This window comes from Pristiophorus japonicus, chromosome 8 (assembly GCF_044704955.1).
Source record: "Pristiophorus japonicus isolate sPriJap1 chromosome 8, sPriJap1.hap1, whole genome shotgun sequence".
Classification (NCBI taxonomy): Eukaryota; Metazoa; Chordata; class Chondrichthyes; family Pristiophoridae; genus Pristiophorus; species Pristiophorus japonicus.
In genome coordinates, this window is record NC_091984.1 from 219,374,495 (window position 1) to 219,401,970 (window position 27,476).

Genomic DNA, 27,476 nt, shown 5'->3' on the forward strand with positions numbered 1-27,476 from the left:
AGGGTTTGATTAGGGCAGGGAAAATGGAGTACGAGAAGAAGCTTGCAGGGAACATTAAGACAGATTGCAAAAATTTCTATAGATATGTAAAGAGAAAGGTTAGTAAAGACAAACGTAGGTCCCCTGCAGTCAGAATCAGGGGAAGTCATAACGGGGAACAAAGAAATGGCGGACCAATTGAACGAGTACTTTGGTTCGGTATTTACTAAGGAGGACACAAACAACCTTCCGGATATAAAAGGGGTCAGAGGGTCTAGTAAGAAGGAGGAACTAAGGGAAATCCTTATTAGTCGGGAAATTGTGTTGGGGAAATTGATGGGATTGAAGGCCGATAAATCTCCAGGGCCTGATGGACTGCATCCCAGAGTACTTAAGGAGGTGACCTTGGAAATAGCGGATGCATTGACAGTCATTTTCCAACATTCCATTGACTCTGGATCAGTTCCTATCGAGTGGAGGGTAGCCAATGTAACCCCACTTTTTAAAAAAGGAGGGAGAGAGAAAACAGGAAATTATAGACCGGTCAGCCTGACCTCAGTAGTGGGTAAGATGATGGAATCAATTATTAAGGATGTCATAGCAGCGCATTTGGAAAGAGGTGACATGATAGGTCCAAGTCAGCATGGATTTGTGAAAGGGAAATCATGCCTGACAAATCTTGAGGATGTTTCCAGTAGAGTGGACAAGGGAGAACCATTTGATGTGGTATATTTGGACTTTCAGAAGGCTTTCGACAAGGTCCCACACGAGATTAATGTGCAAAGTTAAAGCACATGGGATTGGGGGTAGTGTGCTGACATGGATTGAGAACTGGTTGTCAGACAGGAAGCAAAGAGTAGGAGTAAATGGGTACTTTTCAGAATGGCAGGCGGTGAGTAGTGGGGTACCGCAAGGTTCTGTGCTGGGGCCCCAGTTGTTTACACTGTATATTAATGATTTAGACGAGGGGATTAAATGTAGTATCTCCAAATTTGCGGATGACACTAAGTTAGGTGGCAGTGTGAGCTGCGAGGAGGATGCTATGAGGCTGCAGAGCGACTTGGATAGATTAGGTGAGTGGGCAAATGCATGGCAGATGAAGTATAATGTGGATAAATGTGAGGTGGTCCACTTTGGTGGTAAAAACAGAGAGACAGACTATTATCTGAATGGTGACAGATTAGGAAAAGGCGAGGTGCAACGAGACCTGGGTGTCATGGTATATCAGTCATTGAAGGTTGGCATGCAGGTACAGCAGGTGGTTAAGAAAGCAAATGGCATGTTGGCCTTCATAGCGAGGGGATTTGAGTACAGGGGCAGGGAGGTGTTGCTACAGTTGTACAGGGCCTTGGTGAGGCCACACCTGGAGTATTGTGTACAGTTTTGGTCTCCTAACCTGAGGAAGGACATTCTTGTTATTGAGGGAATGCAGCGAAGGTTCACCAGACTGATTCGCGGGATGGCGGGACTGACCTATCAAGAAAGACTAAATCAACTGGGCTTGTATTCACTGGAGTTCAGAAGAATGAGAGGGGACCTTATAGAAACGTTTAAAATTCTGATGGGTTTAGACAGGTTAGATGCAGGAAGAATGTTCACAATGTTGGGGAAGTCCAGAACCAGGGGTCACAGTCTAAGGATAAGGGGTAAGCCATTTAGGACCGAGATGAGGAGAAACTTCTTCACCCAGAGAGTGGTGAACCTGTGGAATTCTCTACCACAGAAAGTTGTTGAGGCCAATTCACTAAATATATTCAAAAATGAGTTAGATGTAGTCCTTACTACTAGGGGGATCAAGGGGTAGGACAAGAAAGCAGGAATGGGGTACTGAAGTTGCATGTTCAGCCATGAACTCATTGAATGGCGGTGCATGCTAGAAGGGCCGAATGGCCTACTCCTGCACCTATTTTCTATGTTTCTATTTTCTATGTTTCGCAATGAAGGGTTATATTGAAATGCTGTGAGCATTCATGTAGCGTTTTAGTGGTTTAACTAATGGTTGGCTTGACTAGGATATTTACACTGCTGCAGAACATTCGTCAACAAAGAGATGAAAAGCATGTGACTCTTGAACAGACTTCTACCTGCAGAAAAAAATGAGGATCTCTTGGTCAGTCGTTGCAGAATAATGCTGTAATTAAGTTCCAGACCTATTCGACCATTGATTCACTCGGGCAGGTCTGATCTCAAATGTAAAGTTAGAAAGCACGCACTCCTCCGAATCAGAAGGTTGTGGGTTCAAGTCTCATGACAGAGACGATAATCCAGACTGAAACTGCTGTTCAACACTCCCTCGGTACTGCGCTGTCGGATGTGTCATCTTTCGGATAAGATGTTAAACCAAGGCCCTGTCTGTCCCCTCTGGTTGGTGTAAAAGAAAAGCAGCAGAGTTCTCTCCAGTATCCCGGCCAATATTTATCCTTCAATTGGAAATTTAAAACAGATTATCAGGTCATTATCTTGTTGTTTGTTGGAGCTTGGTGTGTGCCAATTGGCTGCTACGTTTCCTACATTATAACAGTGATTATACTTCAAAAGTACTTATTTGGCTATAAAGCTCTTTGGGATATTGGAAGTCGTGAAAGGTGCTATATAAGTGCAAGTTCCTTTTATGAAGGAAACTCTTTAGGATTCTGTATTCCATTCTTGTACAAGAGGATTGAGACCTGCTCCAAGATGTCAGTTTACCTACAGTGGGATCGAGGATGTGTCAGAGACTAGTCTGACTTGATTATTTTCACATTTTTTGGCATTAAGCCTTTTGCTTCCTTTCCCACCACCTCCTCAAAGTAGATGGAGAATTTGTGTATATAGAGAATTGCAGGTCCAAATCCAGATCCTAACATACTGTTGCAGTGCGTTACTAGATAAACACCATAAATGTGGCAGAGGACATGTATGGCAATCGCTGGCTGTGCACATTGCTCCAGTAGTTAATTTCATTGTTTCTCTTCCGTTTCTGTAATGTGTGCCAGTTATCTTGCTGTCAAATCTGCCCTGCATATACCATGGGTTGATTTGGCAAATTGGATGACTGCGCACAAGGGATTTACACATTAAATTGTTCTAAAATCCCGATTGACATTGCAACAAGTGCCTGTTTTCACCAAGTGCTAAGCTACATTTGCTAATTTGGTGGCAGACCTTCTATAATATCGGAAGGTCTTCATATTACCATCCGTGGCGAAGGCGCTATGTGAGGGCTGAGACGCTGGACCCAAAATGGTGGGCCTAATGGTGATGGCTACTATTTATATTTGCTGCTGCCAGCCAGCACTGTGGTTGGAGGTACCTGGGGAAATACCCTCTTAAGGAGCGTGTTGGTCCTTGCAGCATAGTGTAGTTTTTATTTTGTTGGATTGTCTCTGATCAGACACTTGCCACCAGAAGTCAAGCTTTTAAAGTAAATAGCGTGTTAGTTGCGAATGGTCAAAATGTTGAGGTTTCTTCACCATGTTCTCTCCACAAAAGAAGTGTGGTGTTGACGGTCCCACCCTAACCAGTCTTGGGCAGTACTATTATCCTTTGTGATATCTTTATTGTACAGCTTCCCAGATGAATATGTGCTTTGTGTTACAAAAAAGCAACAGAACAGACTTTTCTGTGACTTTGTTGTGCTGAATGCTAAAATCAGTGCTGAAAGAGTTTCTTTGTGCATTGAGGGCAAATAAAATTAGAAACGTGTTGCAGGCAAATAAAAGTTTAAAGATGTTGCCCTCTGGATTTTGTTGGTTCATTCATGATCTTTCAAGAACAGAATAGCTCCAAATTACTAACTTCAGTATTTAATATTGCATTGTATAATGTAAGCATTATTTTCCAATAATTTATTGCAAAAATAAAGTACTCCATGCCACAAAATCACTCTGCTGGCTGTGCTAAAACTGACCTGGGATGCCAATCTTGGGTGACAACAGTGGCAAAGGTGTTCTACTTCCCAGCACTGATGCCCTTCGCTTTGATTACAAAATTTACCCAAACGAGCAAAAGTGCTCAGAGCGAGTAAGGCGAGAAGGGACTTTTGGTGCATTAACTGTATGGATATCTCTGAGAATGTTAATGTTTTTTAAAGTTATTTTAATAAGCCATATTGTGTAAAGGGGTTAGCGTGTGCACACCTGATGTCTGCTGGAAATATGCAGACCAGGCAGATTATGATGTCAATCATTGCCGCCAGCACTCCATGCTCCAGCCAACTCCCTCTTGTAACCTCCCACAGCTGAACATGCATTCAATGGTGTGAAGGATCACCTGCCCTCACCAGCACTATTTAAAGGGATCATCAACTACTTACAAGTCAGTTGTTGGATTTTCTTCTGGTTGTTGCTGCAATTCTTTGTGTTTTGGGTGCTTTTTCATAGTTAAACGTTTCAGCTATCTACAGGAAGTGGTCTGGCTAATGCTGAATTGCTTTTTTTGGTAACTTAAAGGCTTGTACACAAACCAATTACTTCCAGACATGGGTAGCCTCCTAGTAGGCCTTCCTCACGCAATTGGGCATGTCTGGGAGAATGAGCAGAGGTCGTGCAGAGCAGGACAAGCTGCTAGAAGAGGGGAGGAGGGGGGGGGGGGCGCCGCCCACAGCAGGAGGCCATATCCATCCGCCCAGGGTGTTAACTGAGCAATTCTCCTACTTGACCCTCAACGATGACCAATATTTGAGGCGTCTGCACTTCACTAAGGAGGTCGTCTCTGAAATTTGCCACAACTCCAGCCTCCGAGCAGGGCAAGGAGCACGTTGCTGGTGGCTGTGAAGGTGACTGTGGCTATGAACGTTAATCCATTTGGATCCTTCCAGGCTGCTGCTGGAGATATTAGCAACACCTTGCAGTGCAATGCTGCATTAGGGAGATAACTGTGGCCCTCAATGCAAAATTAGCGAACTTTTTAAAAAAAAAAAAAAAAAGTTTGTTCATGGGTTATGGGCGTCGCAGGCAACGCCAGCATTTATTGCCCATCCCTAATTGTCCTTGAGAAGGTGGTGGTGAGCTGCCTTCTTGAACCGCTGCAGGTTGTGTGGTGAAGGTCCTCCATAGTGCTGTTAAGGAAAGAGTTCCAGGATTTTGGTAACTTAAAGGCTTGTTCCAACAATGATGAAGGAATGGTGATGTACTTCCAAGTCAGGATGGTGTGTGACTTAGAAACATAGAAACATAGTAAATAGGTGCAGGAGTAGGCCATTCGAGCCTGCACCACCATTCAATAAGATCATGGCTGATCATTCACCTCAGTACCCCTTTCCTGCTTTCTCTCCATACCCCTTGATCCCTTTAGCCGTAAGGGCCATATCTAACTCCCTCTTGAATATATCCAATGAACTGGCATCTTTAACTCTCTGCGGTAGGGAGTGCCACAGATTAACAACTCTGAGTGAAGAAATTTCTCCTCACCTCAGTCCTAAATGGCTTACCCCCTATCCTTAGACTACGTCCCTTGGTTCTGGACTTCCCCAACATCGGGAACATTCTTCCTGCATCTAACCTGACCTGTCCAGTTCCGTCAGAATTTTATATGTTTCTATGAGATCCCCTCTCATCCTTCTAAACTCCAGTGAATACAGGCCCATTCGATCCAGTCTCTCCTCATATGTCAGTCCTGCCATCCCGGGAATCAGTCTGGTGAACCTTCACTGCACTCCCTCAATAGCAAGAACGTCCTTCCTCAGATTAGGAGACCAAAACTGAACACACTATTCCAGGTGAGGCCTCACTAAGGCCCTGTACAACTGCAGTAAGACCTCCCTGCTCCTATACTCCCTAGCTATGAAGGCCAACATACATAAGAACATAAGAATTAGGAACAGGAGTAGGCCATCTAGCCCCTCGAGCCCATTCAATAAGATCATGGCTGATCTGGCCGTGGACTCAGCTCCACTTACCTGCCCGCTCCCCATAACTCTTAATTTCCTTATTGGTTAAAAATCTATCTATCTGTGACTTGAATACATTCAATGAGCTAGCCTCAACTGCTTCCTTGGGCAGAGAATTCCACAGATTCACAACCCTCTGGGAGAAGAAATTCCTTCTCAACTCGGTTTTAAATTGGCTCCCCCGTATTTTGAGGCTGTGCCCCCTAGTTCTAGTCTCCCCGACCAGTGGAAACAACCTCTCCGCCTCTATCTTGTCTATCCCTTTCATTATTTTAAATGTTTCTATAAGATCACCCCTCATCCTTCTGAACTCCAACGAGTAAAGACCCACTCTACTCAATCTATCATCATAAGGTAACCCCCTCATCTCCGGAATCAGCCTAGTGAATCGTCTCTGTACCCCCTCCAAAGCCAGTATATCCTTCCTTAAGTAAGGTGACCAAAACTGCATGCAGTACTCCAGGTGCGGCCTTACCAATACCCTTTACAGTTGCAGCAGGACCTCCCTGCTTTTGTACTCCATCCCTCTCGCAATGAAGGCCAACATTCCATTCGCCTTCCTGATTACCTGCTGCACCTGCAAACTAACTTTTTGGGATTCATGCGCAAGAGTTTCATGCACAAGGACCCCCAGGTCCCTATGCACCTCAGCATGTTGTAATTTCTCCCCATTCAAATAATATTCCCTTTTACTGTTTTTTTTCCCCAAGGTGGATGACCTCACACTTTCCGACATTGTATTCCATCTGCCAAACCTTAGCCCATTCGCTTAACCTATCTAAATCTCTTTGCAGCCTCTCTGTGTCCTCTACACAACCCGCTTTCCCACTAATCTTTGTGTCATCTGCAAATTTTGTTACACTACACTCTGTCCCCTCTTCCAGGTCATCTATGTATATTGTAAACAGTTGTGGTCCCAGCACCGATCCCTGTGGCACACCACTAACCACCGATTTCCAACCCGAAAAGGACCCATTTATCCCGACTTTCTGTTCGCCAGCCAATCCTCTATCCATGCCAATACATTTCCTCTGACTCCGCGTACCTCTATCTTCTGCAGTAACCTTTTGTGTGGCACCTTATCGAATGTCTTTTGGAAATCTTAATACACCACATCCATCGGTACACCTCTAATCCACCATGCTCGTTATATCAAAGAATTCCAGTAAATTAGTTAAACATACCATTTACAGCCTTCACCTTCTGCTGAACCTGCATGCCAACTTTCAGTGACTGATGTACCACGACACCCAGGTCTCGCTGCATCTCCCCTTTTTCTAATCTGCTGCCATTCAGATAATATTCTGCCTCATGTTGTTGTCACCAAAGTGGATAACCTCACATTTATCCACATTATACTGCATCTGCCATGCGTTTGCCCACTCACCTCACCTGTCCAAGTCACCCTGCAGCCTTTTAGTGTCGTCCTCACAGCTCACACCGCCACCCAGCTTAGTGTCATCTGCAAATTTGGAGATATTACACTCAATTTCCTCATCCAAATCATTAATATATATTGTAAATAGCTGGGGTTTCAACACTCAGCCCTGCGGTACCCCACTAGTCACTGCCTGCCATTCTGAAAAGGACCCGTTTATTCCGACTCTCTGCTTCCTGTCTGCCAACCATTTCTCTATTCACATCAATACATTACCCCCAATACCATGTGCTTTAATTTTGCACACCAATCTCTTGTGTGGGACCTTGTCAGAAGCCTTTTTAAAGTCCAAATACACCACATCTACTGGTTCTCCCTTGTCCACTCTACCTGTTATATCCTCAAAAAATTCTAGAAGATTTGTCGAGCATGATTTCCCTTTCATAAATCCATGCTGACTTGGACCGATCCGGTCACTGCTTTCCAAATGTGCTGCTATTTCATCTTTAATAATTGATTCCATCATTTTCCCCACTACTGATATCAGGCTATCCGGTCTATAATTACCCATTTTCTCTCTCCCTCCTTTCTTAAAAAGTGATGTTACATTAGCTACTCTCCAGTCCATAGGAACCGATCCAGAGTCGATAGACTATTGGAAAATGATCACCAATTCATCCACTATTTCTAGGGCTACCTCCTTAAGTACTCTGGAATGCAGACTATATCAGGCCCTGGGGATTTATTGGCCTTCAATCCCATCAATTTCCCTAACACAATCTCCCGCCTAATAAGGATTTCCTTCAGTTCCTCCTTCTCACTAGACCCTCGGTTCCCTAGTATTTCCGGAAGGTTATTTGTATCTTCCTTAGTGAAGACAGAACCAAGTATTTGTTTAACTGGTCCGCCATTTCTTTGTTCCCCATTATAAATTCACCCGAATCTGACTGCAAGGGACCTACGTTTGTCTTCACTAATCTCTTTCTCTTCACACATCTATAGAAGCTTTTGCAGTCAGTTTTTATGTTCCCAGCAAGCTTCCTCTCATACTCTATTTTCCCCCTCCTAATTAAACCCTTTGTCCTCCTCTGCTGTATTACAAAATTCTCCTAGTCCTCAGGTTTGCTGCTTTTTCTGGCCAATTTATATGCCTCTTCCTTGGATTTAACACTACCCTTAATTTCCCTTGTTAGCCATGGTTGAGCCACCTTCCCTGTTTTATTTTTACTCCAGACAGGGATGTACATCCATGTGATCTTTAAATGTTTGCCATTGCCTATCCACCGTCATCCCTTTAAGTATCACTCGCCAGTCTATTCTAGCCAATTCACGTCTCATACCATTGAAGTTACCTTTCCTTAAGTTCAGGACCCTAGTCTCTGAATTAACTGTGTCACTCTCCATCTTAGTAAAGAATTCTACCATATTATGGTCACTCTTCCCCAAGAGACCTCACACAACAAGATTGCTAATTGGTCCTTTCTCATTACACATCACCCAGTCTAGGATGGCCAGCCCTCTAGTTGGTTCTTCGACATATTGGTCTAGAAAACCATCCCAAGTACACTCCAGGAAATCCTCCTCCACCGCATTGCTACCAGTTTGGTTAGCCCAGTCAATATGTAGATTAAAGTCACCCATGATAACTGCTGTACCTTTATTGCACGCATCCCTAATTTCTTGTTTGATGCTGTCCCCAACCTCACTACTACTGTTTGGTGATCTGTACACAACTCCCACTAGCGTTTTATGCACTTTGGTATTTCGTGGCTCCACTCATACCGATTCCACATCATCCAAGCTAATGTCCCTCCTTGGAGGTGGTGGTGTTCCCATGTGCCTGATGCCCATGTCCTTCCAGGGGTAGACATTGCAGGTTTGGGAGGTGCTGCCGAAGAAGCTTGGCGAGTTGCTGCAGTGCACCTTGTAGATGGTGCACACGGCAGCCACAGTACGCAGTGATGAAGGTCGAATGTTTAAGGTGGTGGATGGGGTGCCAATCAAATGGGCTGCTTTGTCCTGCATGGTGTCGAGCTTCTTAAGTGTTGTTGGAGCTGCTCTCATCCAGGCAAGTGGAGAGTATTCCATCACCCTGCTGATGTGTGCCTTGTAGATGGTGGAAAGGCTTTGGGGAGTCAGGGGGTGAGACACGGTGCAGAATATCCAGCCTCTGACTTGCTCTTGTTGCCATAGTATTTATGTGGTTGGTCCAGTTAAGTTTCTGGTCAATAGTGACTCCCAAATGTGATGGTAGGGGATTCGGTGATGGTAATGCCGTTGAATGTCAAAGGGCGATGGTTAGACTCTCGCTTGTTAGAGATGGTCATTGCCAGGCACTTAGGTGGCAAGTAACATTCGTGCCACACATCAGCCCAAGCCCGAATGTCATCCAGGTCTTACTGCATGTGAGCACGGACTGTTTCATTATCTGAGGAGTTATGAATAGCACTGAACACTGCAGTCATCAGCGAACAAACCCATTTCTGACTTTATAATGAAGGGAAGGTCATTGATGAAGCAGCTGAAGATGGTTAGGTTTAGGACACTGCCCTGAGGAACTCCTGCGGCGGTGTCATATGGCTGTGATGATTGATCTCCAACCACCACAGCCATCTTTCTTTGTGCTAGCTAGGACTTCAGCCAGTGGAGAGTTTTCTCCCTGATTCCCATTGACTTCAGTTTTACTAGGGCTCCTTGATGCCACACTCTGTCAAATGCTATCTTGATATCAAGGGCAGTCACTCACCTCACCTGGAATTCAGCTCTTTTATCCATGTTTGGACCAAGGCTGTAATGAGGTCTGGAGCCAAGTGGTCCCAGCGGAACCCAAACTGGGCATCGGTGAGCAGGTTATTGGTGAGCAAGTGCTGCTTTTTAGCACTGTCGATGACACCTTCCATTATGTTGCTGATGATTGAGAGAAGACTGGGGTGGTAATTGGACGGATTAGATTTGTCCTGCTTTTGTGGACAGGACATACCTGGGCAGTTTTCCACATTGTCGGGTAGATGCCAGTGTTGTAGCTGTACTGGAACAGCTTGGCTAGAGGCGCGGCTAGTTCTGGAGCACGACAACGGGATGTCGTCGGCGCCCACAGTCTTTGCTGTGTCCAGTTTGCTCAGCCATTTCTTGATATCACATGGAGTGAATAGAATTGACTGAAGACTGGCTTCTCTAATGGTGGTGACCTCAGGAGGAGGCGGGTATGGATCATAAACTCGGCACTTCTGCGTGAAGATGGTTGCAAACGCTTCAGCCTTGCCTTTTGCACTCACCTGCTTGGCTCTACCATCATTGAGGATGGGGATATTCTTGGAGACGATCACTCCTCCCGTTAATTGTTTAATGGTCCACCACCTTTCACGACCAGTGTGGCAGGACTGCAGAGCTTTGATCTAATCCGTTGATTGTGGGATTACTTAGCCCTGTCTATTGCATGCTGTTTCTGCTTTTTAACATGCATGTAGTCCTGCGTTGCAGGTTCCCCAATTTGGCAACTCACTTATAGGTACACCTGGTGCTGCTCCTGGCATGCTCTTCTACAATCCTTAGAGAAACCAGCGTTGGTACCCTGGCTTGATGGTAATGCCTGGAGTGAGGGATATGCTGGGCCATGAGGTTACAGAGTGTGGTGGAATACAATTTTGCTGCTGATGGCCCACTGTGCCACCTGGATGCCCAGTTTTGCGCTGCTAGATCTGTTCTGAATCTATCCCATTTAGCACTTGGTAGTGCCACACAACACGATAGGACGGTAGTCACTGCTACCAATGCTGTCATGGACAGATGCATTTGCGACAGGTAGATTTGAGAACTAGGTCAAGCAGGTTTTTCCCTCGTGTTGGTTCTCTCTCCACCTGTCGTAGGCCCAGTCTGGCAGCTCTGTCCTTCAGGACTCTGCCAGCTCAGTCAATAGTAGTGCCACCGAGCTACTCTTGGTGATGGACATTGAAATACCCCAGAATATGTTAATATGGATTCTTTTTCCCTCAATCTGCTTTAGCGAATACACTGACGCGAACACCTTGCCTTTTCTGTAAAAGACCTTTATTGAAGATTCTCCGGCCGGGACTTGTCAAGACAAAGGAACACTCTCAATCAGAGCCTGTTTACCTTCCTTTGGACAAGCCCCTTTACAGCGCGAAAAGCACAGTAGTTATACATTTTCAAAACACAACACATTTGATTAGCACTTGGTCTATCCAATCCCTTTCTGCCTCTTTCCCCCCCCCCCCCCCCCCCCCAACCCCCGAGTACGTCCAATGGCAGGCAAGAAAGTCTCCCAATTAGGGCTGGTGTCAGGGTCAGGTTAGTTATAGCTTCGCTACACTGTCTTCCCTTATCAGTAAGCAACCCAATTAGTTTCCCTTCCTCCTTATCAGTAAAAGCCATTACTTTTTCTCCTCCGATCTAGGATTGCTTTCTTTCTTTGTGCTGCCTTGCGTCTTTCTCATGAACCGTGTTTAACCTCAACCTCAACTCTTGGTAACCCCTTTTTTTTTCTGTCGATTCTGCAGTTGTCTGCATCTTGACATTTCTTTAGCTATTTTCCCATGATTCCCTATCTCCATCCTTTTGCCACATTCTCTATCCATCTACCACATTCGCAACCCTTCTTTACACATTCTCAAATAGAAACATAGAAACATAGAAAATAGGTGCAGGAGTAGGCCATTCGGCCCTTCGAGCCTGCAACACCATTCAATAAGATCATGGCTGATCATTCACCTCAGTACCCCTTTCCTGCTTTCCATACCCCTTGATCCCTTTAGCCGTCAGGGCCATATCTAACTCCCTCTTGAATATACCTAACGAACTCGCATCAACAACTCTCTATGGTAGAGAATTCCAGAGTTTAACAACTCTCTTGAGCGAAGAAGTTTCTCCTCATCTCAGTCCTAAATGGCTTACCTCTTATCCTTTGACTGTGACCCCTGGTTCTGGACTTCCCCATCATCGGAAACATTCTTCCTGCATCTAACCTGTCCAGTCCCATCGGAATTTTATGTTTCTGAGATCACCAGAATACATTGTGTCCTTGCTACCCTCAGTGCTTTTTCCAAGTGGTGTTCAACAAGGAGGAGTATTGATTCATCATCTGAGGGAGGGCAGTAGGTGGTAATCAGCAGGAAGTTTCCTTGCCCATGATTGACCTGAAGCCATGAGACTTCATGGGGACTGGAGTCAATGTTGAGGACTCCCAGGGCCACTCCCTCCCAACTGTATACTAGTGTGCCACCATTCCTGGTGGGTCTGTCCTGCCAGTGGGACAGGACATACCCAGGGATAGTGATGGAGGAGTCTGGAATTGGCTGGAAGGTATGATTCTGTGAGTATGACTCGGGCTGTTGCTTGACGAATTGTTTTAGGAAATGGTCTCTACATTCCACGGACTAGTCTGCCAAACTACTTTTGCCAATTTGGTTTGCCCGGTCTATATGAAGATTACAATCCCCCATGATTATTGCATTACCCTTGTTACATGCTCCTCTAATTTGCTGATTTATACTCTGTCCAACACTGTAACTACTGTTATGGGGCCTATAAACTATTCCCACCAGTGTTTTCTGTCCGTTGCTATTTCTTAGCTCCATCCATACTGAGTCTACATCCTGATTTTGTGGGCTAAGAACCTTTCTCACTACTGTTTTTATCTTTTGTTGGAAACTTTGTCCTCAGCAGCCACTTAAATCGTACAACTTCAGGGAGAGGCTTCTATAATTTCTGGCTGTCGGCGGAGGAATGTTTGCTGATCCGTACTGATGTTCTCTGACGTACTGTGGAAGGTCTGGCAATCAGAAAACAAAGTCACAAATGGCTGCTTTCAATTTGTGTATTCTAAGTTATGGTCCTGTAGATTCTGTCCTATATAAATGGTTTGGATTGCACAATGCCAGCTACCTTGGCTATAAGGAGGGCATTTGAACACACTGATTCCCCCTCAGTGAGTTTTCTGCTTTTAAAGACCCTCTTTATAGCTGCATTATCCTTAAGAATTAATTTCCTCTTTGTTAGTGAGTGCTGTAGGAGGTGACTGACTTGCTTTTAAAGGCATATAAATGAGTGCTTCTCTTTTCAAAGGTCAGCACTTGAGCCCTTGTGGAAGCTGCTAATGTCATCATTCATTGCGAGTAGGGACATTGATTCAATATGTTGCATTTTAACTGGCCTTCTGGTTATTAGTTCTTTGACCTCTGGTGAAGGCCTGTTGGTGCCTGCAGGTGGTCTCTTAATCGGATTTCATTTTTGCCTATTGTTTTGGCATTTTTATATTGGTAGGGTGTCAGGAGAACCGTGCCCAAATGAAAGACCTTTGAGCGAGTGACCTTTGCCTTGGGTTTCTCTGGCAGTGTGCCACTTGATCCTACTTTGCTTGTTGCTGAGCTAACAGGATGAGTTCTGCATTTTCTTTTGAATCTGGCTGCTATTGTGAGCTATTCATTGTTGGAATTCATCTTTACATTGATGTGCTGCAGGCAGTAGGAATATTGCACTTGTCATCAATGGTACATTATCTGTTAAAGTACAATTTGAGTAGGTCCTGTATGTCAACACTGGAAGCTATAAATCTAACTGCATCAGTGAAGTGCACATCAAGCAGTGTGATGGCCTCATCACTGTGTTGATATCTTGTGTATATTTTCCTTCACTTTTTCTCAGTTTTGTGTCAGAGCTGTATTTTAAAGGACGTGTTAGTTTGCAACACCTGAAGCTCACGACCTGATTGCTGATTTGGTCCCTTTGGAGGATAAGACACACCCAGCAGTTTCTCTGGAATGTGTACTTAGAACTTTCCTGCCTATGTAATTTTGCAAAATGTAATTCGAGCCATTCTAACTGCCGACTCCAAACCGAACAGAGCTCACTCTCTCAGGTGCCTCGATGTAAAATCTCATCCGAAAGAGAGCACCTCCGATGGCAGCACTCCCTCAGTACTGCACTGGATTGTCAGTCTAGATTTTTATGTTCAAATCTTTGGAGGAGTGGGATTAGAACCCACAACCTCTGACTCGGGCCAGGGTGCTACCCACTGAGCCACGGCTCGCACGTTTTTAAATTTCTACGTGAACCTTGAATTTGCATTCGGAACTCTAATCAATAGCTTGTATTCCAAGAACTAACTCTGCTCAGTATGATTGTATAACAGGTTTTATATTATTTCATGGTTTGATTTATCACGTGTCTAATTTCTGGAAGGAAAATCCTGGGAAGAGTCATTCTTATTTATAATGTGGCTTTTGTTTTTGAGGTGAGGGACTAGAAGGGGTAGGAGATGCAACATCAACTTTTTGCAGTTTGTCAGTACGGAGTGTGCCAAGGTCATGGGTGGGGTCAAGTTCCTCCCATGCTTCCATAACAATGTCTTAATCTCCTATGTGCCACCCCCAGTGAATCACTGAAGAAGTTCCATTTGCCTTGTGTTTTATGTCTGTTGATTTGGTACTCATTAGTCAGTTTTGTTCTGTTGACTTGTGCACTCTCGGTCAAAATTGACATTCATATAACTTGGGATGTTGGCAACTGGCAGAGGAGACTTTCATACTCAGTCTCTGATTTGAACTAGATCCTTGTTAACTGAAAGGACAGTATCTATCCAGTCCTGCGACTGTGACTGAATTTTAGGTGGCCATGAGTTTAATTGTTTAATTTTCTGTAAATTTAATGATCTGATATATACTTATCTGCTTTGAAATTGATTCTGTGCAGTCATTGTCTGCAATGCTGCTGATGACTGCATTATGACTAATTCGCTGTTAAATTATTAACTGACTTTATTGTCTAAAATTATATTGGCTGAAGTAGAATGGCCACTTCAGAAAGTGGCTATTAAGTTACCACTCGGCTGAGAAATCTTTATTTGAGGGTGGTTGGTTCATATGACGATTCTGATTTAGTGCTTCCAACTTAATGACTACAATTTGTTCCTCTTTCAGAGGTTCCCTGAAAACCCTCATTCACACAGTGCACCTATTACAGAAACAGATGGACCTGGGATTTTTACCCGTTGCAGACGTTCTACACCGGTGAGTGGTAGTTTGTTGGAAGGAACATAATCTGTAATTAATGAACGCTATTATCATTCTAAGCATATTGTGATGTCTTAAGTTTAGCATAATCCTAAATATTGTTGATGGAAATGCATACCCATCTACGTGTATCAGTAATTTTTTGTTCTTCTTGCCACCCTTCTCTCCCCCTCAGTCCAATGACTCCAGTTGAGTACCAACAGTTTGATGGTACCAACAGTTCTCTGGTTTCTTACAGGTTTAGTTTTGTTGTAAGCTTGAATACAAGTTAGTCACCCGTAGACTGCTTCACAACTGAGCTTTATCCTGTCCTCCGCTGGCATCCATATTTACATTTTCTAGCAGACATCACGGGTTGTGTTCAAGAGAGTGAATACTGATTTATATTCCTGCTCTCCAGCCCAAGGGCACTGGCATCAGTTCTGGAGGTGAGGTTAAAATCTCTGTTGTGGCTGAGATCAACTGGAGCAGTGATTGAACCTGAGACTTTTGTAGTCTGTCTCAATGCTACATATATGGTGCATGTACCCATGGTACCTATGGAGTAATTGGAGAAATGTTGTGTTTCACACAGTTAAAACACACTTTTTTTCTCCAATGTTGTCCCCTTTCCTAAAGGCACTAACTCTGGGATATAGTTCCACTGACTTCATCTGCCTTTGATAACCTGTTGAAGTAGCCGTTCTTTGTGAACATTCAGCACCATTTTATGTGAACTATAAACTTAGTATGTCTTAATTTGGCATTGTTACTGGTATAACTGCAGTATCTTAATACATTCATTCTAAAGTCAATCATGAGAACTGTGTTTGCTGTCTTGGCTAGCTATAGTGGCAAGCAGTGCAGAACCTTTTGTGTGTGGCTAAATTAGGTGTTGCCTAATCATGACTTCTTGACTTGCCCTATCTTTCCTATTCTCTTCAACCATGATATCATTTACTTTAGTATACTCCTACAGAGAAAAAATGTTACAAACAAGAGAAAGGATAATTGATCTAATGGAAGGGGTAGGGAGGTACACAGTGGCCTGGCACTGACTCCTGCTGAATTTACCTGTCTTTTTGGAAAAGCCTTTGCCCCAAGGTTAGGAATTTAGGAGTATAGAGGAGGGTGGATTGAGCCTGTATCTCCATGCATACCGCACTGTCCTTTGGCACTAAGCAGTTGCTCACATGCTCAAAATAAATTTGAATCGAGATACAAAATTACTTCTACATTAAACTATATATAGACATGTTTTTCAAGTCATGTCCTCTCTCCTGCTTCATTTTATTCAAAGTGTACCTATCCCTAACTCCACCAATAAAGCTACAGCATTAGATAAACTAATTTGCAACCACAAAATGCTGAAAATGTAATTCAGAGCAATGGATATCTGGGTTTCAAGTTACGAATTTCTCATACAAAAGAAGCCCATTGTAACCTGGAATAACAATGGAGAAGGAGACTTGTTGATTAATTCTTGAAGTCTGTATTACACAGAATTCCAGATATTTAAAAAATACATATTTCAGTGCATGGTTCAGTTGAAATGGTGATGCTGGGAGGGAAGCATTTCAAAAGCTAAATGCAGCGGATGCTGTAAATCTGAAGTAAAATGCTATAAACACTCAGCAGGTCAGGCAGTATCTAAGAACATTAGAAATAAGAGCAGAAGTAGGTCATGCAGTCCCTCGAACCTGCTCCGCCATTCAATAAGATCATGGCTGATCATGGACCTCAACTCCATTTTTCCGGAGATGAGGGGATTAACTTATGAGGGTAGGTTGGGCCTACACACATTGGAGTTCAGAAGAACGAGAGGTGATCTTATTGAAACTTATAAGATAATGAGGGGGCTCGACAAGGTGGATGCTGAGAGGATATTTCCACATGGAGGAAACTAAAACTAGGGGACATAGTCTTAGAATAAGGGGACGCCCATTTAAAACTGAGTTGAGGAGAAATTTGTAAATCTATGGAATTCTCAGCCCGAGAGAGCTGTGAAGGCTGGGTCATTGAATATATTTAAGGCGGAGATAGACAAATTTTTGAGAGATAAGGGAGTAAAGGGTTATGGGGAGCGGGCAGGGAAGTGGAGCTGAGCCCATGATCAGATCAGCCATGATCTTATTGAATGGCGGAGCAGGCTCGAGGGGCCAAATGGCCTACTCCTGCTCCAATTTCTTACGTTTCTGCCCGATCTCCATATCCTTGATTCCCCTCGACTTCAAAAATCTATTTATCTCAGCCTTGTATATATTCAGTGACTCTGTATCCACAGCTCTCTGGGGCAGAGAATTCCAAAGATCCACAACCCTCTGAGTGAAGAAATTCCTCCTCATCTGTGTCTTAAATGGCCAACACCTTATCCTGAGACTATGCCCCCTAGTTCTAGACTCTCCAGCCAGAGGAAACAACCTCTCAGCATCTACCCTGTCAATCCCCTTCAGAATCTTGTATGTTTCAATAAGATCATCTCTCATTCTTCTAAACCACAGAGAGTATAGGCCCATTCTCCACAATCTCTCACATTAAGACAGCCCTCTCTTCCCAGGAATCAATCTAGTGAACCTTTGTTGTACTGCCTCCAAGGCAAGTATAATCCTTCGTTAGATAAAGAGACCAAAACTGTGCACAGTACTTCAGGTGTGGTCTCACCAAGGCCCTGTACAATTGTAGCAAGACTTCCTTACTCTTGTACTCCAACCCACTTGCAATAAAGGCCAACATGCCATTTGCCTTCCTTATTGCTTGCTGTACCAGCATATTAGCTTTCTGTGTTTCTTGCACAAGGACACCCAAATTTCTCTGAACACCAACATTTAAATGTTTTGTGCCATTTAAAAAATATTCTGTTTTTCTATTCTTCCTACCAATGTGAATAATCTCTCATTTCCCTACATTATACTCCCATCTGCCACCTAGCTGCCAATTCATTTAGTCTATCTATATCCCTTTGCAGACGCTTTATGTTCTCACAGCTAACTGTCCCACCTAGCTTTGTATCGTCAGCAAACTTGGATACATCATACTTGGCCCCTTCATCTAGGTCATTAATATAGATTGTAAATAGCTGAGGCCCCAGCACTGATCCTTGTGGCACCCCACTAATTACAGCCTGCCAAAATTAAAAAGATCCATCTATCCCTACTCTGTTTTCTGTCCATTAACCAATCTTCTATCCGTGCTAATACATTACCTCCAATTCCCTTATCTTGTGTAATAATAACCTTTTATGTGGCACCTTATCGAAATATACTGCATCGACTGGTTCCTACCTAATTGTATTATGATTTTCTAAGTGCCCTGATACCACTTCCTTAACCATGAATTCCAGCATTTTCCTGACGACTGATGTCAGGCTAACTGGTCTGTAGTTCCCTGTTTTTTCTCTCCCTCCTTTCTAGGGGAGAGGAATGGCATCCAAAGCTAGAGCTTCCTGGATGACTAAAGGCACAGATTAAAATGAAACAGAAAAAGCAGGCTTGTAATAAATGTCATATTCATAATGTAGAGAACCAAGCTGAATACAGAAAGTGTAGAGGACAACTGAAAAAAGAAATGAGGGGTGAGGAGAGTGGGTAACATAAAAGGTAACATTAAAGTATTTTATAAACTAATAAATAGTAAAAGGGTCATCACAGGAAGGGTGGGGCTGATTAGGGACCAAAAATATCATGTTGTGGAGGCAGACAGCATGGCTGACATACTAAGGCCCCAAGTTTCGCCATGATTTGCTCCTGATTTTTAGGAGCAACTGGTGTAGAACGGAGTATCTTAGAAATCGGAATTCTCGCCATTTAGTTTGCTCCAGTTCTAGTCAGTTAGAACAGTTTCACTTTGGAACAGAATTTTTTTTCAAAAGGGGGCGTGTCCGGCCACTTACACCTGTTTTCAAAGTTTCATCGGTGAAAACTTACTCCAAACTAACTTAGAATGGAGTAAGTGAAGATTTTTGTACGCTCGAAAAAACCTTGTCTACACTTTAGAAAATCAGGCGTAGGTTACAAATTAGGCGTAGGGAACGAGGTGGGGTGGGGGGGGGGGAAGGGAAGTCATTAAATTCTACAATCAATCCTTAGTTATACTTATACAAATATTATACAAACAAATCAAACCTGAATAAAAATGTATAAGCAAAGAAAATATTAAATAACCATCTTCCTACCTGCGTGAAACAGCAGCAGCATTCGAGCTGCTGTGCTTCAGGCAGGCCTTTCATGTTGGAGACAGGCAGGGGTGTGGCGTCAGTGTCTCGACGGCAGCGGTAGGCGGGAAGCAGCCTTCGAGCTGAGCTGCGGTGCTTGAGGCAGGCCCTCATTCCCCGCGAAGATGTAGCACCCGGACGGACTTGAGGCCATTCGGCCATGGGATTGCAGCGGCGTCAGTGGCTGGCCGGGAGCCGAAGAATGAACACAGGACACACGCAGCTGATTAAGATTCTTTAGGCTGTTCGGCCATGCTTATGGGGCAGCGTCAGTGGCTCGAAGGCAGCTGAAGAATCAGGAGCGGAAGGACGGACGTGAAGCCATTCGGCCATGAGATAGCAGCGGCGTCAGTGGCTGGCCGGGAGCCGAAGAAAGAACACAGGACACACGCAGCTGATTAAGATTCTTTAGGCCGTTCGGCCACGCTTATGGGGCGGCGTCAGTGGGTCCAAGAAACAAATCTTCACTTTTTCTGCAGTCCTTTTAAAAATGGCCGAGTGCCAATGTTTGAGACTGCGCATGCGCACACGCTCCAACGTGCACGCGCAGGGTTGCCGGCACCACGAAGGCTAATTTAAATTGTACCCGCCCCCTGCTACTTAGAAAATCGGCACGAGTGTTAGGCTCCGCCCCCTGCTGCGAAGAGTGCGCCACGCCAAGCAGACATCAAGCTCCAAGGAGCTCAAGAATTCGGACTTTTTTTTAAGCGCAGTTTTCGGCGCGAAAAACAGGCGCCCAGCTCGGAGGTGCGCCGTTTTCGCTGCGGGACGAAACTTCGGGCCTAAATGAGTACTTATTTGTCTTCACAAAAGAGGATACTGCCAATGTCATAGTAAAGGAGGAAGTAGTAGAGAAATTGGATAGGATAAAAATAAAGAGCAGGCACTTAAAATGTTGGCAATGCTCAAAATAGAAAAGTCACTGGTCCGGATGGGCTGCATCCTGGAAGGTTGCAAATGTTACATCCCTGCTCAAAAAAGAGGAGAGGGATAAACCCAGTAATTACAGGCCAGTCAGCCTAATGTCTGGTGGGGAAACTTTTAGGGACAATAATCCGGGGAAGAATTAATTGCTACTTGGGGAAAACATGGGTTAAGAAATAACAGTCAGCACACACATTTGTTAAGGCAAATCTTATTTGACCAAATTGATCGAGTTCTTTGATAAAGTAACGGAGAGGGTTGATGAGGGTAGTGTAGTTAATGTGTATCTGGACTTTCAAAAGGTGTTTGATAAAGTACTACATAATAGACTTGTTAGCAAAATTGACAACTGTGAGATTAAAGAGGCATTAGCAGCTTGATACAAAATTTACTAAGGGACAGAAAGCAGGGAGTAGTGGTGCACAGTTTTTTTAGATTGAAGGGCAGTATACAGGCATGACTCTTTTTGATATATATTAATGGCCTGAGTGTATACAGGGCATAATTTCAAAGTTTGCCGATAACACAAAACTGGGAAATATAGTAAAGATAGTAGCAGTCTTCAGGAGGACATAGACAGACTGGTAAAATTGGCAGGCATATGGCAAATGAAATTTACTGCAGAAAAGTGTGAAGTGATGCACTTTGGGAAGAATGAGGAGGGGCCATGTAAACTAAATGGTAACATTTTGGGCCCAAATTTGGCCAGTAGTTGCTCTTTTTTTTGGAGCAACTTGATTTTTCTGGAGTATCTTCAAAATCCCCATTTTTGCACATTCAATTTGCACCAGTGTAAGTGAGTTAGAATTTTTTTTAGTTTAGTTTTGTTCAAAAGGGGGCGCTACCAGCCACCTACGCCCATTTTGACCATTTAAGCCACTCTGCACAGCTAATAGTTGCTCCAAACTAACTTAGGCCAGCGTATGTGGCCGCACAGAACACCCTTGCAGAGAGTTAAGAAATCAAGAATGTGAATAGGATCAAACAACTATACAGGGCGTATGACAAACTTCGCAAAGTTAATTTACTATACAACAGAAGCATTCATGGAAGCTTAAACTACAAAAATAAAAGAAGTAAAGAGACAAAACATATTTACATAATTTTTTCAAAATATCCAAATAAAAAATAGAAGAACCTCCTGCTCGTACTGCTTATGTTCTTGTGTAGTAAAGTATTTTCATCAGGGTTAAGGAAAGTCTTGAGTAAGCTCATTAAAATTACTGACTACACAGTTATCACCTATTCCCCCCCACTCTCCCCTCCTGGATCAAAACTCTTTCTCTTTCTCTTCTCTTTTCTCCCCCCGCCAAATCAAAACTCTACTCACTAAACAAAGCACAACCATCAATAATAAATTAATAAAACTTAAGTCCTACCTCGGCCTGGGAAGTCAGTGGGAGGCCACTTGGGAGGATAGGTGCGAGACTCTGGCGTGCAGCAGCCCGGATGTGCGTCGTGAGGCCACTCCGCCTGAGATAGGGGCGGGACATCGGGTCCCATGCTGCAGCGGAAGCTGCCGGCACTTTTTTAAGCACAGGGCTCTAGCTCCGCCCCCCTAATTGAATTGCCACGCCGCTCCAAACCGTGGGAGTGGCCACAGAGCGGCCAGAATCCGGGGACAACTTTTTGCCGCTGTTTTTATCCTAGGAAGTTGGCGCATCTCACGTGGTGCGCCGAAAAAACAGATGGGCCAAATTTGAGCCCATTAAAGGGAGTGCAGGAACAGAGACCTGGGGGTTTATGTACACAAATATTTGAAGGTTGCTCGTCAAGTTGAGAAGGCTGTTTTTAAAAAAAAAAAGTCATACGGGATCCTTGGCCTTATAAATAGAGGCATAAGAGTACAAAAGCCAGGAAGTTCTGTTAAACCTTTATAAATCACCAGTTAGGCCTCAACTGGAGTATTGTGTCCAATTGTGGCAACCATACTTTTAAGAAGCATGTCAAGGTCTTGGAGTGGATGCAGTGGAGATTTACTAGGGATGAGGGACTTGGGTGGAATGAATAGAGAAGCTGGGATCGTTCTCCTTGAAGTAGAGAAGGTTAAGGGAAAATTCAATAGAGGTGTTCCAAATTATGAGGGGTTTTGATCGAGTAACTAGGAAGAAAATATTTCCAATGTCAGGAGGGTCGCTAACCAGAGGACACAGATTCATGGTACTTGTCAAAAGAAAGAGACGGGAGATGAGATTTTTTTTCATGCAGCAAGTTGTTATGCTCTGGGGTGCAATACCTGAAAGCATGGTGGAAGCAGATTCAATAGTAGCTTTCAAAAAGAAATAGGATAAATACTTGAAAATGAAAAATTTACAGGGCTCTGGGGGAAGAGCAGGGGAGTAGGACGAGTTGGATAGCTTTCAGAGAGCAGACACAGTCAAATGGCCTCCTGTGCAGCATGATTCTCTGTAATCCTCGTTTAGTTTAAGGCTGTGCTGCAGTATATTTTCTGAATTGTCTGTTGAAGATTTAGATGGACTTGAATTGATTGCTGTGTCTTGAGAGCATGCAGCCCACGAAGACACCTGCTTGGACAACCCTGTCATAAAGCTTCTAGTATCTCATCAAAAGGAGCTATTCCTCACGAATGAACCAAGTCAGCAGGTTTTTCCTTAATGTGGGTTGAGAATGGGTTTGGTTTGGGTAAATTGGAATCAAAGATTGGCAGGCAAAACTATAACCGAACAATGGGCTGCCTTTAAAGAGGATATGGTTCGGATGCAGTCGAGGTACATTCCCATGAGGGGAAAAGGTGGGGCAATTAAAGTCAGAGCTCCCTGGATGACGAGAGATAGGGAGTAAGATGAAGCAGAAAAAGGGGGTGTATGACGGATGTCAGGTTGAGAATACAAGCGAGAACCAGGCTGAATATAGAAAGTTCAGAGGGGAAGTGAAAAAGGAAATAAGAGGGGCAAAGAGAGAGTATAAGAATAGATTGGCAGCTAACATAAAAGGCAATCCAAAAGTCTTCAATAGGTATGTAAATGGTAACAAGAGGGGTGGGGCGATTAGGGACCAAAATGGAGATCTACGCATGAGTTACTAAATGAGTACTCTGCATCAGTCTTTACCAAGGAAGATGCTGCCAAAGTCATAGTGAAAGAGGAGGTAGTTGAGATACTGGATGGGATAAAAATTGGTAAAGAGGAGGTACTAGAAAGGCTGGTTGTATTTAAAGTAGATAATACACCAGGACCGGATGGGATGCACACTAGGATGCTGAGGGAAGTAAAGGTGGAAATTGCAAAGGTACTAGCCAATCCTCCTTTAAATACAGCGGTGGTGCCAGAGGACTGGAGAATTGTAAATGTTATACCCTTGTTCAAAAAAGGGTGCAAGGATAAACCAGTAACCAGGCCAGTTAGTTTAAGCTCGGTAGTCGGGAAGCTTTTAGAAACTATAATCCAGGACAAAATTAATAGTCACTTGGACAAGTATGGATTAATTAAGGAAAGCCAGCACGGGTTTGTTAAAGGCAAATAGTGTTTAACTAACTTCAACATAGTGCTGAGGGGGTGCCGCTTTGTCAGAGGTTCCATTTTCCAGATGAGATATTACAGTAGGGCCTCCCCTTTCTTTTCAGGTGGACATAAATTATCCAATTGTCTCATTGGAAGATCATGAAGATTTCCTGGTGTCCAGTCCTACATACTTTCCTAGACAACACCACCAAACATCTTCCTGCCTGTTTGTGGAATCTTGCTGTACATTATCAGTAACTAAAAGTTAAAAGAGTAATTCATTGATTGTGAACTGCCTGGCGATGCCCTGAGGATGAATAACATTTGAAATAAACTATTATACAGGCAAACAAGTCAGCTAATTTGTGCAAGGAGCAAATTAGACAAATAACCTAATTAATTTATTTTAGTGGTACTGGTTGAGAAATGAATTTTAGCCAGAACAGACGGAGCACTCACTGCTCTCTTCAAATAGTATCATGTGATCTTTTACATCTGAGATGGCCTTGACTTGAGACATTGGGTCCAAGTTTCCACACGCGCCTAGAACGACGCAGTCCCGACCTCGCTCCCTCCCCCCCCCTCTCGCTCCCTCCCCCCCCCTCTCGCTCCCTCCCCCCCCTCTCGCTCCCTCCCCCCCCTCTCGCTCCCTCCCCCCCCTCTCGCTCCCTCCCCCCCCTCTCGCTCCCTCCCCCCCCTCTCGCTCCCTCCCCCCCCTCTCGCTCCCTCCCCCCCTCTCGCTCCCTCCCCCCCTCTCGCTCCCTCCCCCCCCTCTCGCTCCCTCCCCCCCTCTCGCTCCCTCCCCCCCTCTCGCTCCCTCCCCCCTCTCGCTCCCTCCCCCCTCTCGCTCCCTCCCCCCCTCTCGCTCCCTCCCCCCCTCTCGCTCCCTCCCCCCCTCTCGCTCCCTCCCCCCCTCTCGCTCCCTCCCCCCCTCTCGCTCCCTCCCCCCCTCTCGCTCCCTCCCCCCCTCTCGCTCCCTCCCCCCCTCTCGCTCCCTCCCCCCCTCTCGCTCCCTCCCCCCCCTCTCGCTCCCTCCCCCCCCTCTCGCTCCCTCCCCCCCCTCTCGCTCCCTCCCCCCCCTCTCGCTCCCTCCCCCCCCTCTCGCTCCCTCCCCCCCCTCTCGCTCCCTCCCCCCCCTCTCGCTCCCTCCCCCCCTCTCGCTCCTCCCCCCCCTCTCGCTCCCTCCCCCCCTCTCGCTCCCTCCCCCCCTCTCGCTCCCTCCCCCCCCTCTCGCTCCCTCCCCCCCCTCTCGCTCCCTCCCCCCCCTCTCGCTCCCTCCCCCCCTCTCGCTCCCTCCCCCCCCTCTCGCTCCCTCCCCCCCCTCTCGCTCCCTCCCCCCCCTCTCGCTCCCTCCCCCCCCTCTCGCTCCCTCCCCCCCCTCTCGCTCCCTCCCCCCCTCTCGCTCCCTCCCCCCCCTCTCGCTCCCTCCCCCCCCCTTCGCTCCCTCCCCCCCCCTCGCTCCCTCCCCCCCCTCTCGCTCCCTCCCCCCCTCTCGCTCCCTCCCCCCCCTCTCGCTCCCTCCCCCCCTCTCGCTCCCTCCCCCCCCTCTCGCTCCCTCCCCCCCCTCTCGCTCCCTCCCCCCCTCTCGCTCCCTCCCCCCCCCTCTCGCTCCCTCCCCCCCCCTCTCGCTCCCTCCCCCCCCCTCTCGCTCCCTCCCCCCCCCTCTCGCTCCCTCCCCCCCCCTCTCGCTCCCTCCCCCCCCTCTCGCTCCCTCCCCCCCCCTCTCGCTCCCTCCCCCCCCTCTCGCTCCCTCCCCCCCCCTCTCGCTCCCTCCCCCCCCCTCTCGCTCCCTCCCCCCCCCTCTCGCTCCCTCCCCCCCCCTCTCGCTCCCTCCCCCCCCTCTCGCTCCCTCCCCCCCCCCTCGCTCCCTCTCGCTCCCTCCCCCCCCCCCTCGCTCCCTCCCCCCCCCTCGCTCCCTCCCCCCCCTCTCGCTCCCTCCCCCCCCCTCTCGCTCCCTCCCCCCCCCCCTCGCTCCCTCCCCCCCCCCCCTCGCTCCCTCCCTCCCTCCCCCCCCCCCTCGCTCCCCCTGCTCCCCCCCCTCGCTCCCTCCCCCCCCCTCTCGCTCCCTCCCCCCCCCTCGCTCCCTCCCCCCCCCTCGCTCCCTCCCCCCCCCTCTCGCTCCCTCCCCCCCCCTCTCGCTCCCCCCCCCCCCTCGCTCCCTCCCCCCCCCCCCTCGCTCCCTCCCCCCCCCCCCTCGCTCCCTCCCCCCCTCGCTCCCTCCCCCCCCCTCGCTCCCTCCCCCCCCCTCGCTCCCTCCCCCCCCTCTCGCTCCCTCCCCCCCTCGCTCCCTCGCTCCCTCCCCCCCCTCGCTCCCTCCCCCCCCTCGCTCCCTCCCCCCCCCTCGCTCCCTCCCCCCCCCCCTCGCTCCCTCCCCCCTCGCTCCCCCCCTCGCTCCCTCCCCCCCCCTCTCGCTCCCTCCCCCCCCCTCGCTCCCTCCCCCCCCCTCGCTCCCTCCCCCCCCTCTCGCTCCCTCCCCCCCCCTCGCTCCCTCCCCCCCTCTCGCTCCCTCCCCCCCCCCTCTCGCTCCCTCCCCCCCCCCTCTCGCTCCCTCCCCCCCCCCCCCCCTCTCGCTCCCTCCCCCCCCCCTCTCGCTCCCTCCCCCCCCCTCTCGCTCCCTCCCCCCCCCCCTCTCGCTCCCTCCCCCCCCTCTCGCTCCCTCCCCCCCCTCTCGCTCCCTCCCCCCCCCCTCTCGCTCCCTCCCCCCCCCCCCCTCCTCGCTCCCTCCCCCCCCCCCTCTCGCTCCCTCCCCCCCCCTCTCGCTCCCTCCCCCCCCCTCTCGCTCCCTCCCCCCCCCCTCTCGCTCCCTCCCCCCCCCCTCTCGCTCCCTCCCCCCCCCCTCTCGCTCCCTCCCCCCCCCTCGCTCCCTCCCCCCCCCTCTCGCTCCCTCCCCCCCCTCTCGCTCCCTCCCCCCCCCTCTCGCTCCCTCCCCCCCCCTCTCGCTCCCTCCCCCCCCTCTCGCTCCCTCCCCCCCCTCTCGCTCCCTCCCCCCCCCTCTCGCTCCCTCCCCCCCCCTCTCGCTCCCTCCCCCCCCCTCTCGCTCCCTCCCCCCTCTCCCCCCCCCTCTCGCTCCCTCCCCCCCTCTCGCTCCCTCCCCCCCCTCTCGCTCCCTCCCCCCCCCTCTCGCTCCCTCCCCCCCCTCTCGCTCCCTCCCCCCCCTCTCGCTCCCTCCCCCCCCTCTCGCTCCCTCCCCCCCTCTCGCTCCCTCCCCCCCCCTCTCGCTCCCTCCCTCCCCCTCTCGCTCCTCCTCCCCCCCCTCTCGCTCCTCCCTCCCCCCCCTCTCGCTCCCTCCCCCCCCTCTCGCTCCCTCCCCCCCCTCTCGCTCCCTCCCTCCCCCCCTCTCGCTCCCTCCCTCCCCCCCCTCTCGCTCCCTCCCTCCCCCCCTCTCGCTCCCTCCCTCCCCCCCCTCTCGCTCCCTCCCTCCCCCCCCTCTCGCTCCCTCCTCCCCCCCTCTCGCTCCCTCCCTCCCCCCCCTCTCGCTCCCTCCCTCCCCCCCCTCTCGCTCCTCCCTCCCCCCCTCTCGCTCCCTCCCTCCCCCCCCCTCTCGCTCCCCTCCTCCCCCCCCCTCTCCTCCCTCCCTCCCCCCCCTCTCGCTCCCTCCCTCCCCCCCCTCTCGCTCCCTCCCTCCCCCCCCTCTCGCTCCCTCCCTCCC

The 27,476-nt window shown here is 47.8% G+C and overlaps 1 protein-coding gene across 1 annotated transcript in view; it reads left to right on the plus strand.

Moving 5' to 3' along the window:
• Window positions 1-27,476, plus strand: part of LOC139269009 (probable E3 ubiquitin-protein ligase HECTD4) — a 279,923-nt gene that overhangs the window by 26,887 nt on the left and 225,560 nt on the right. The window contains exon 3 of the mRNA XM_070887933.1: window positions 15,161-15,250. Within this exon, the coding sequence (XP_070744034.1) occupies window positions 15,161-15,250 (90 nt within the window). The remainder of the gene's footprint in view (window positions 1-15,160; window positions 15,251-27,476) is intronic.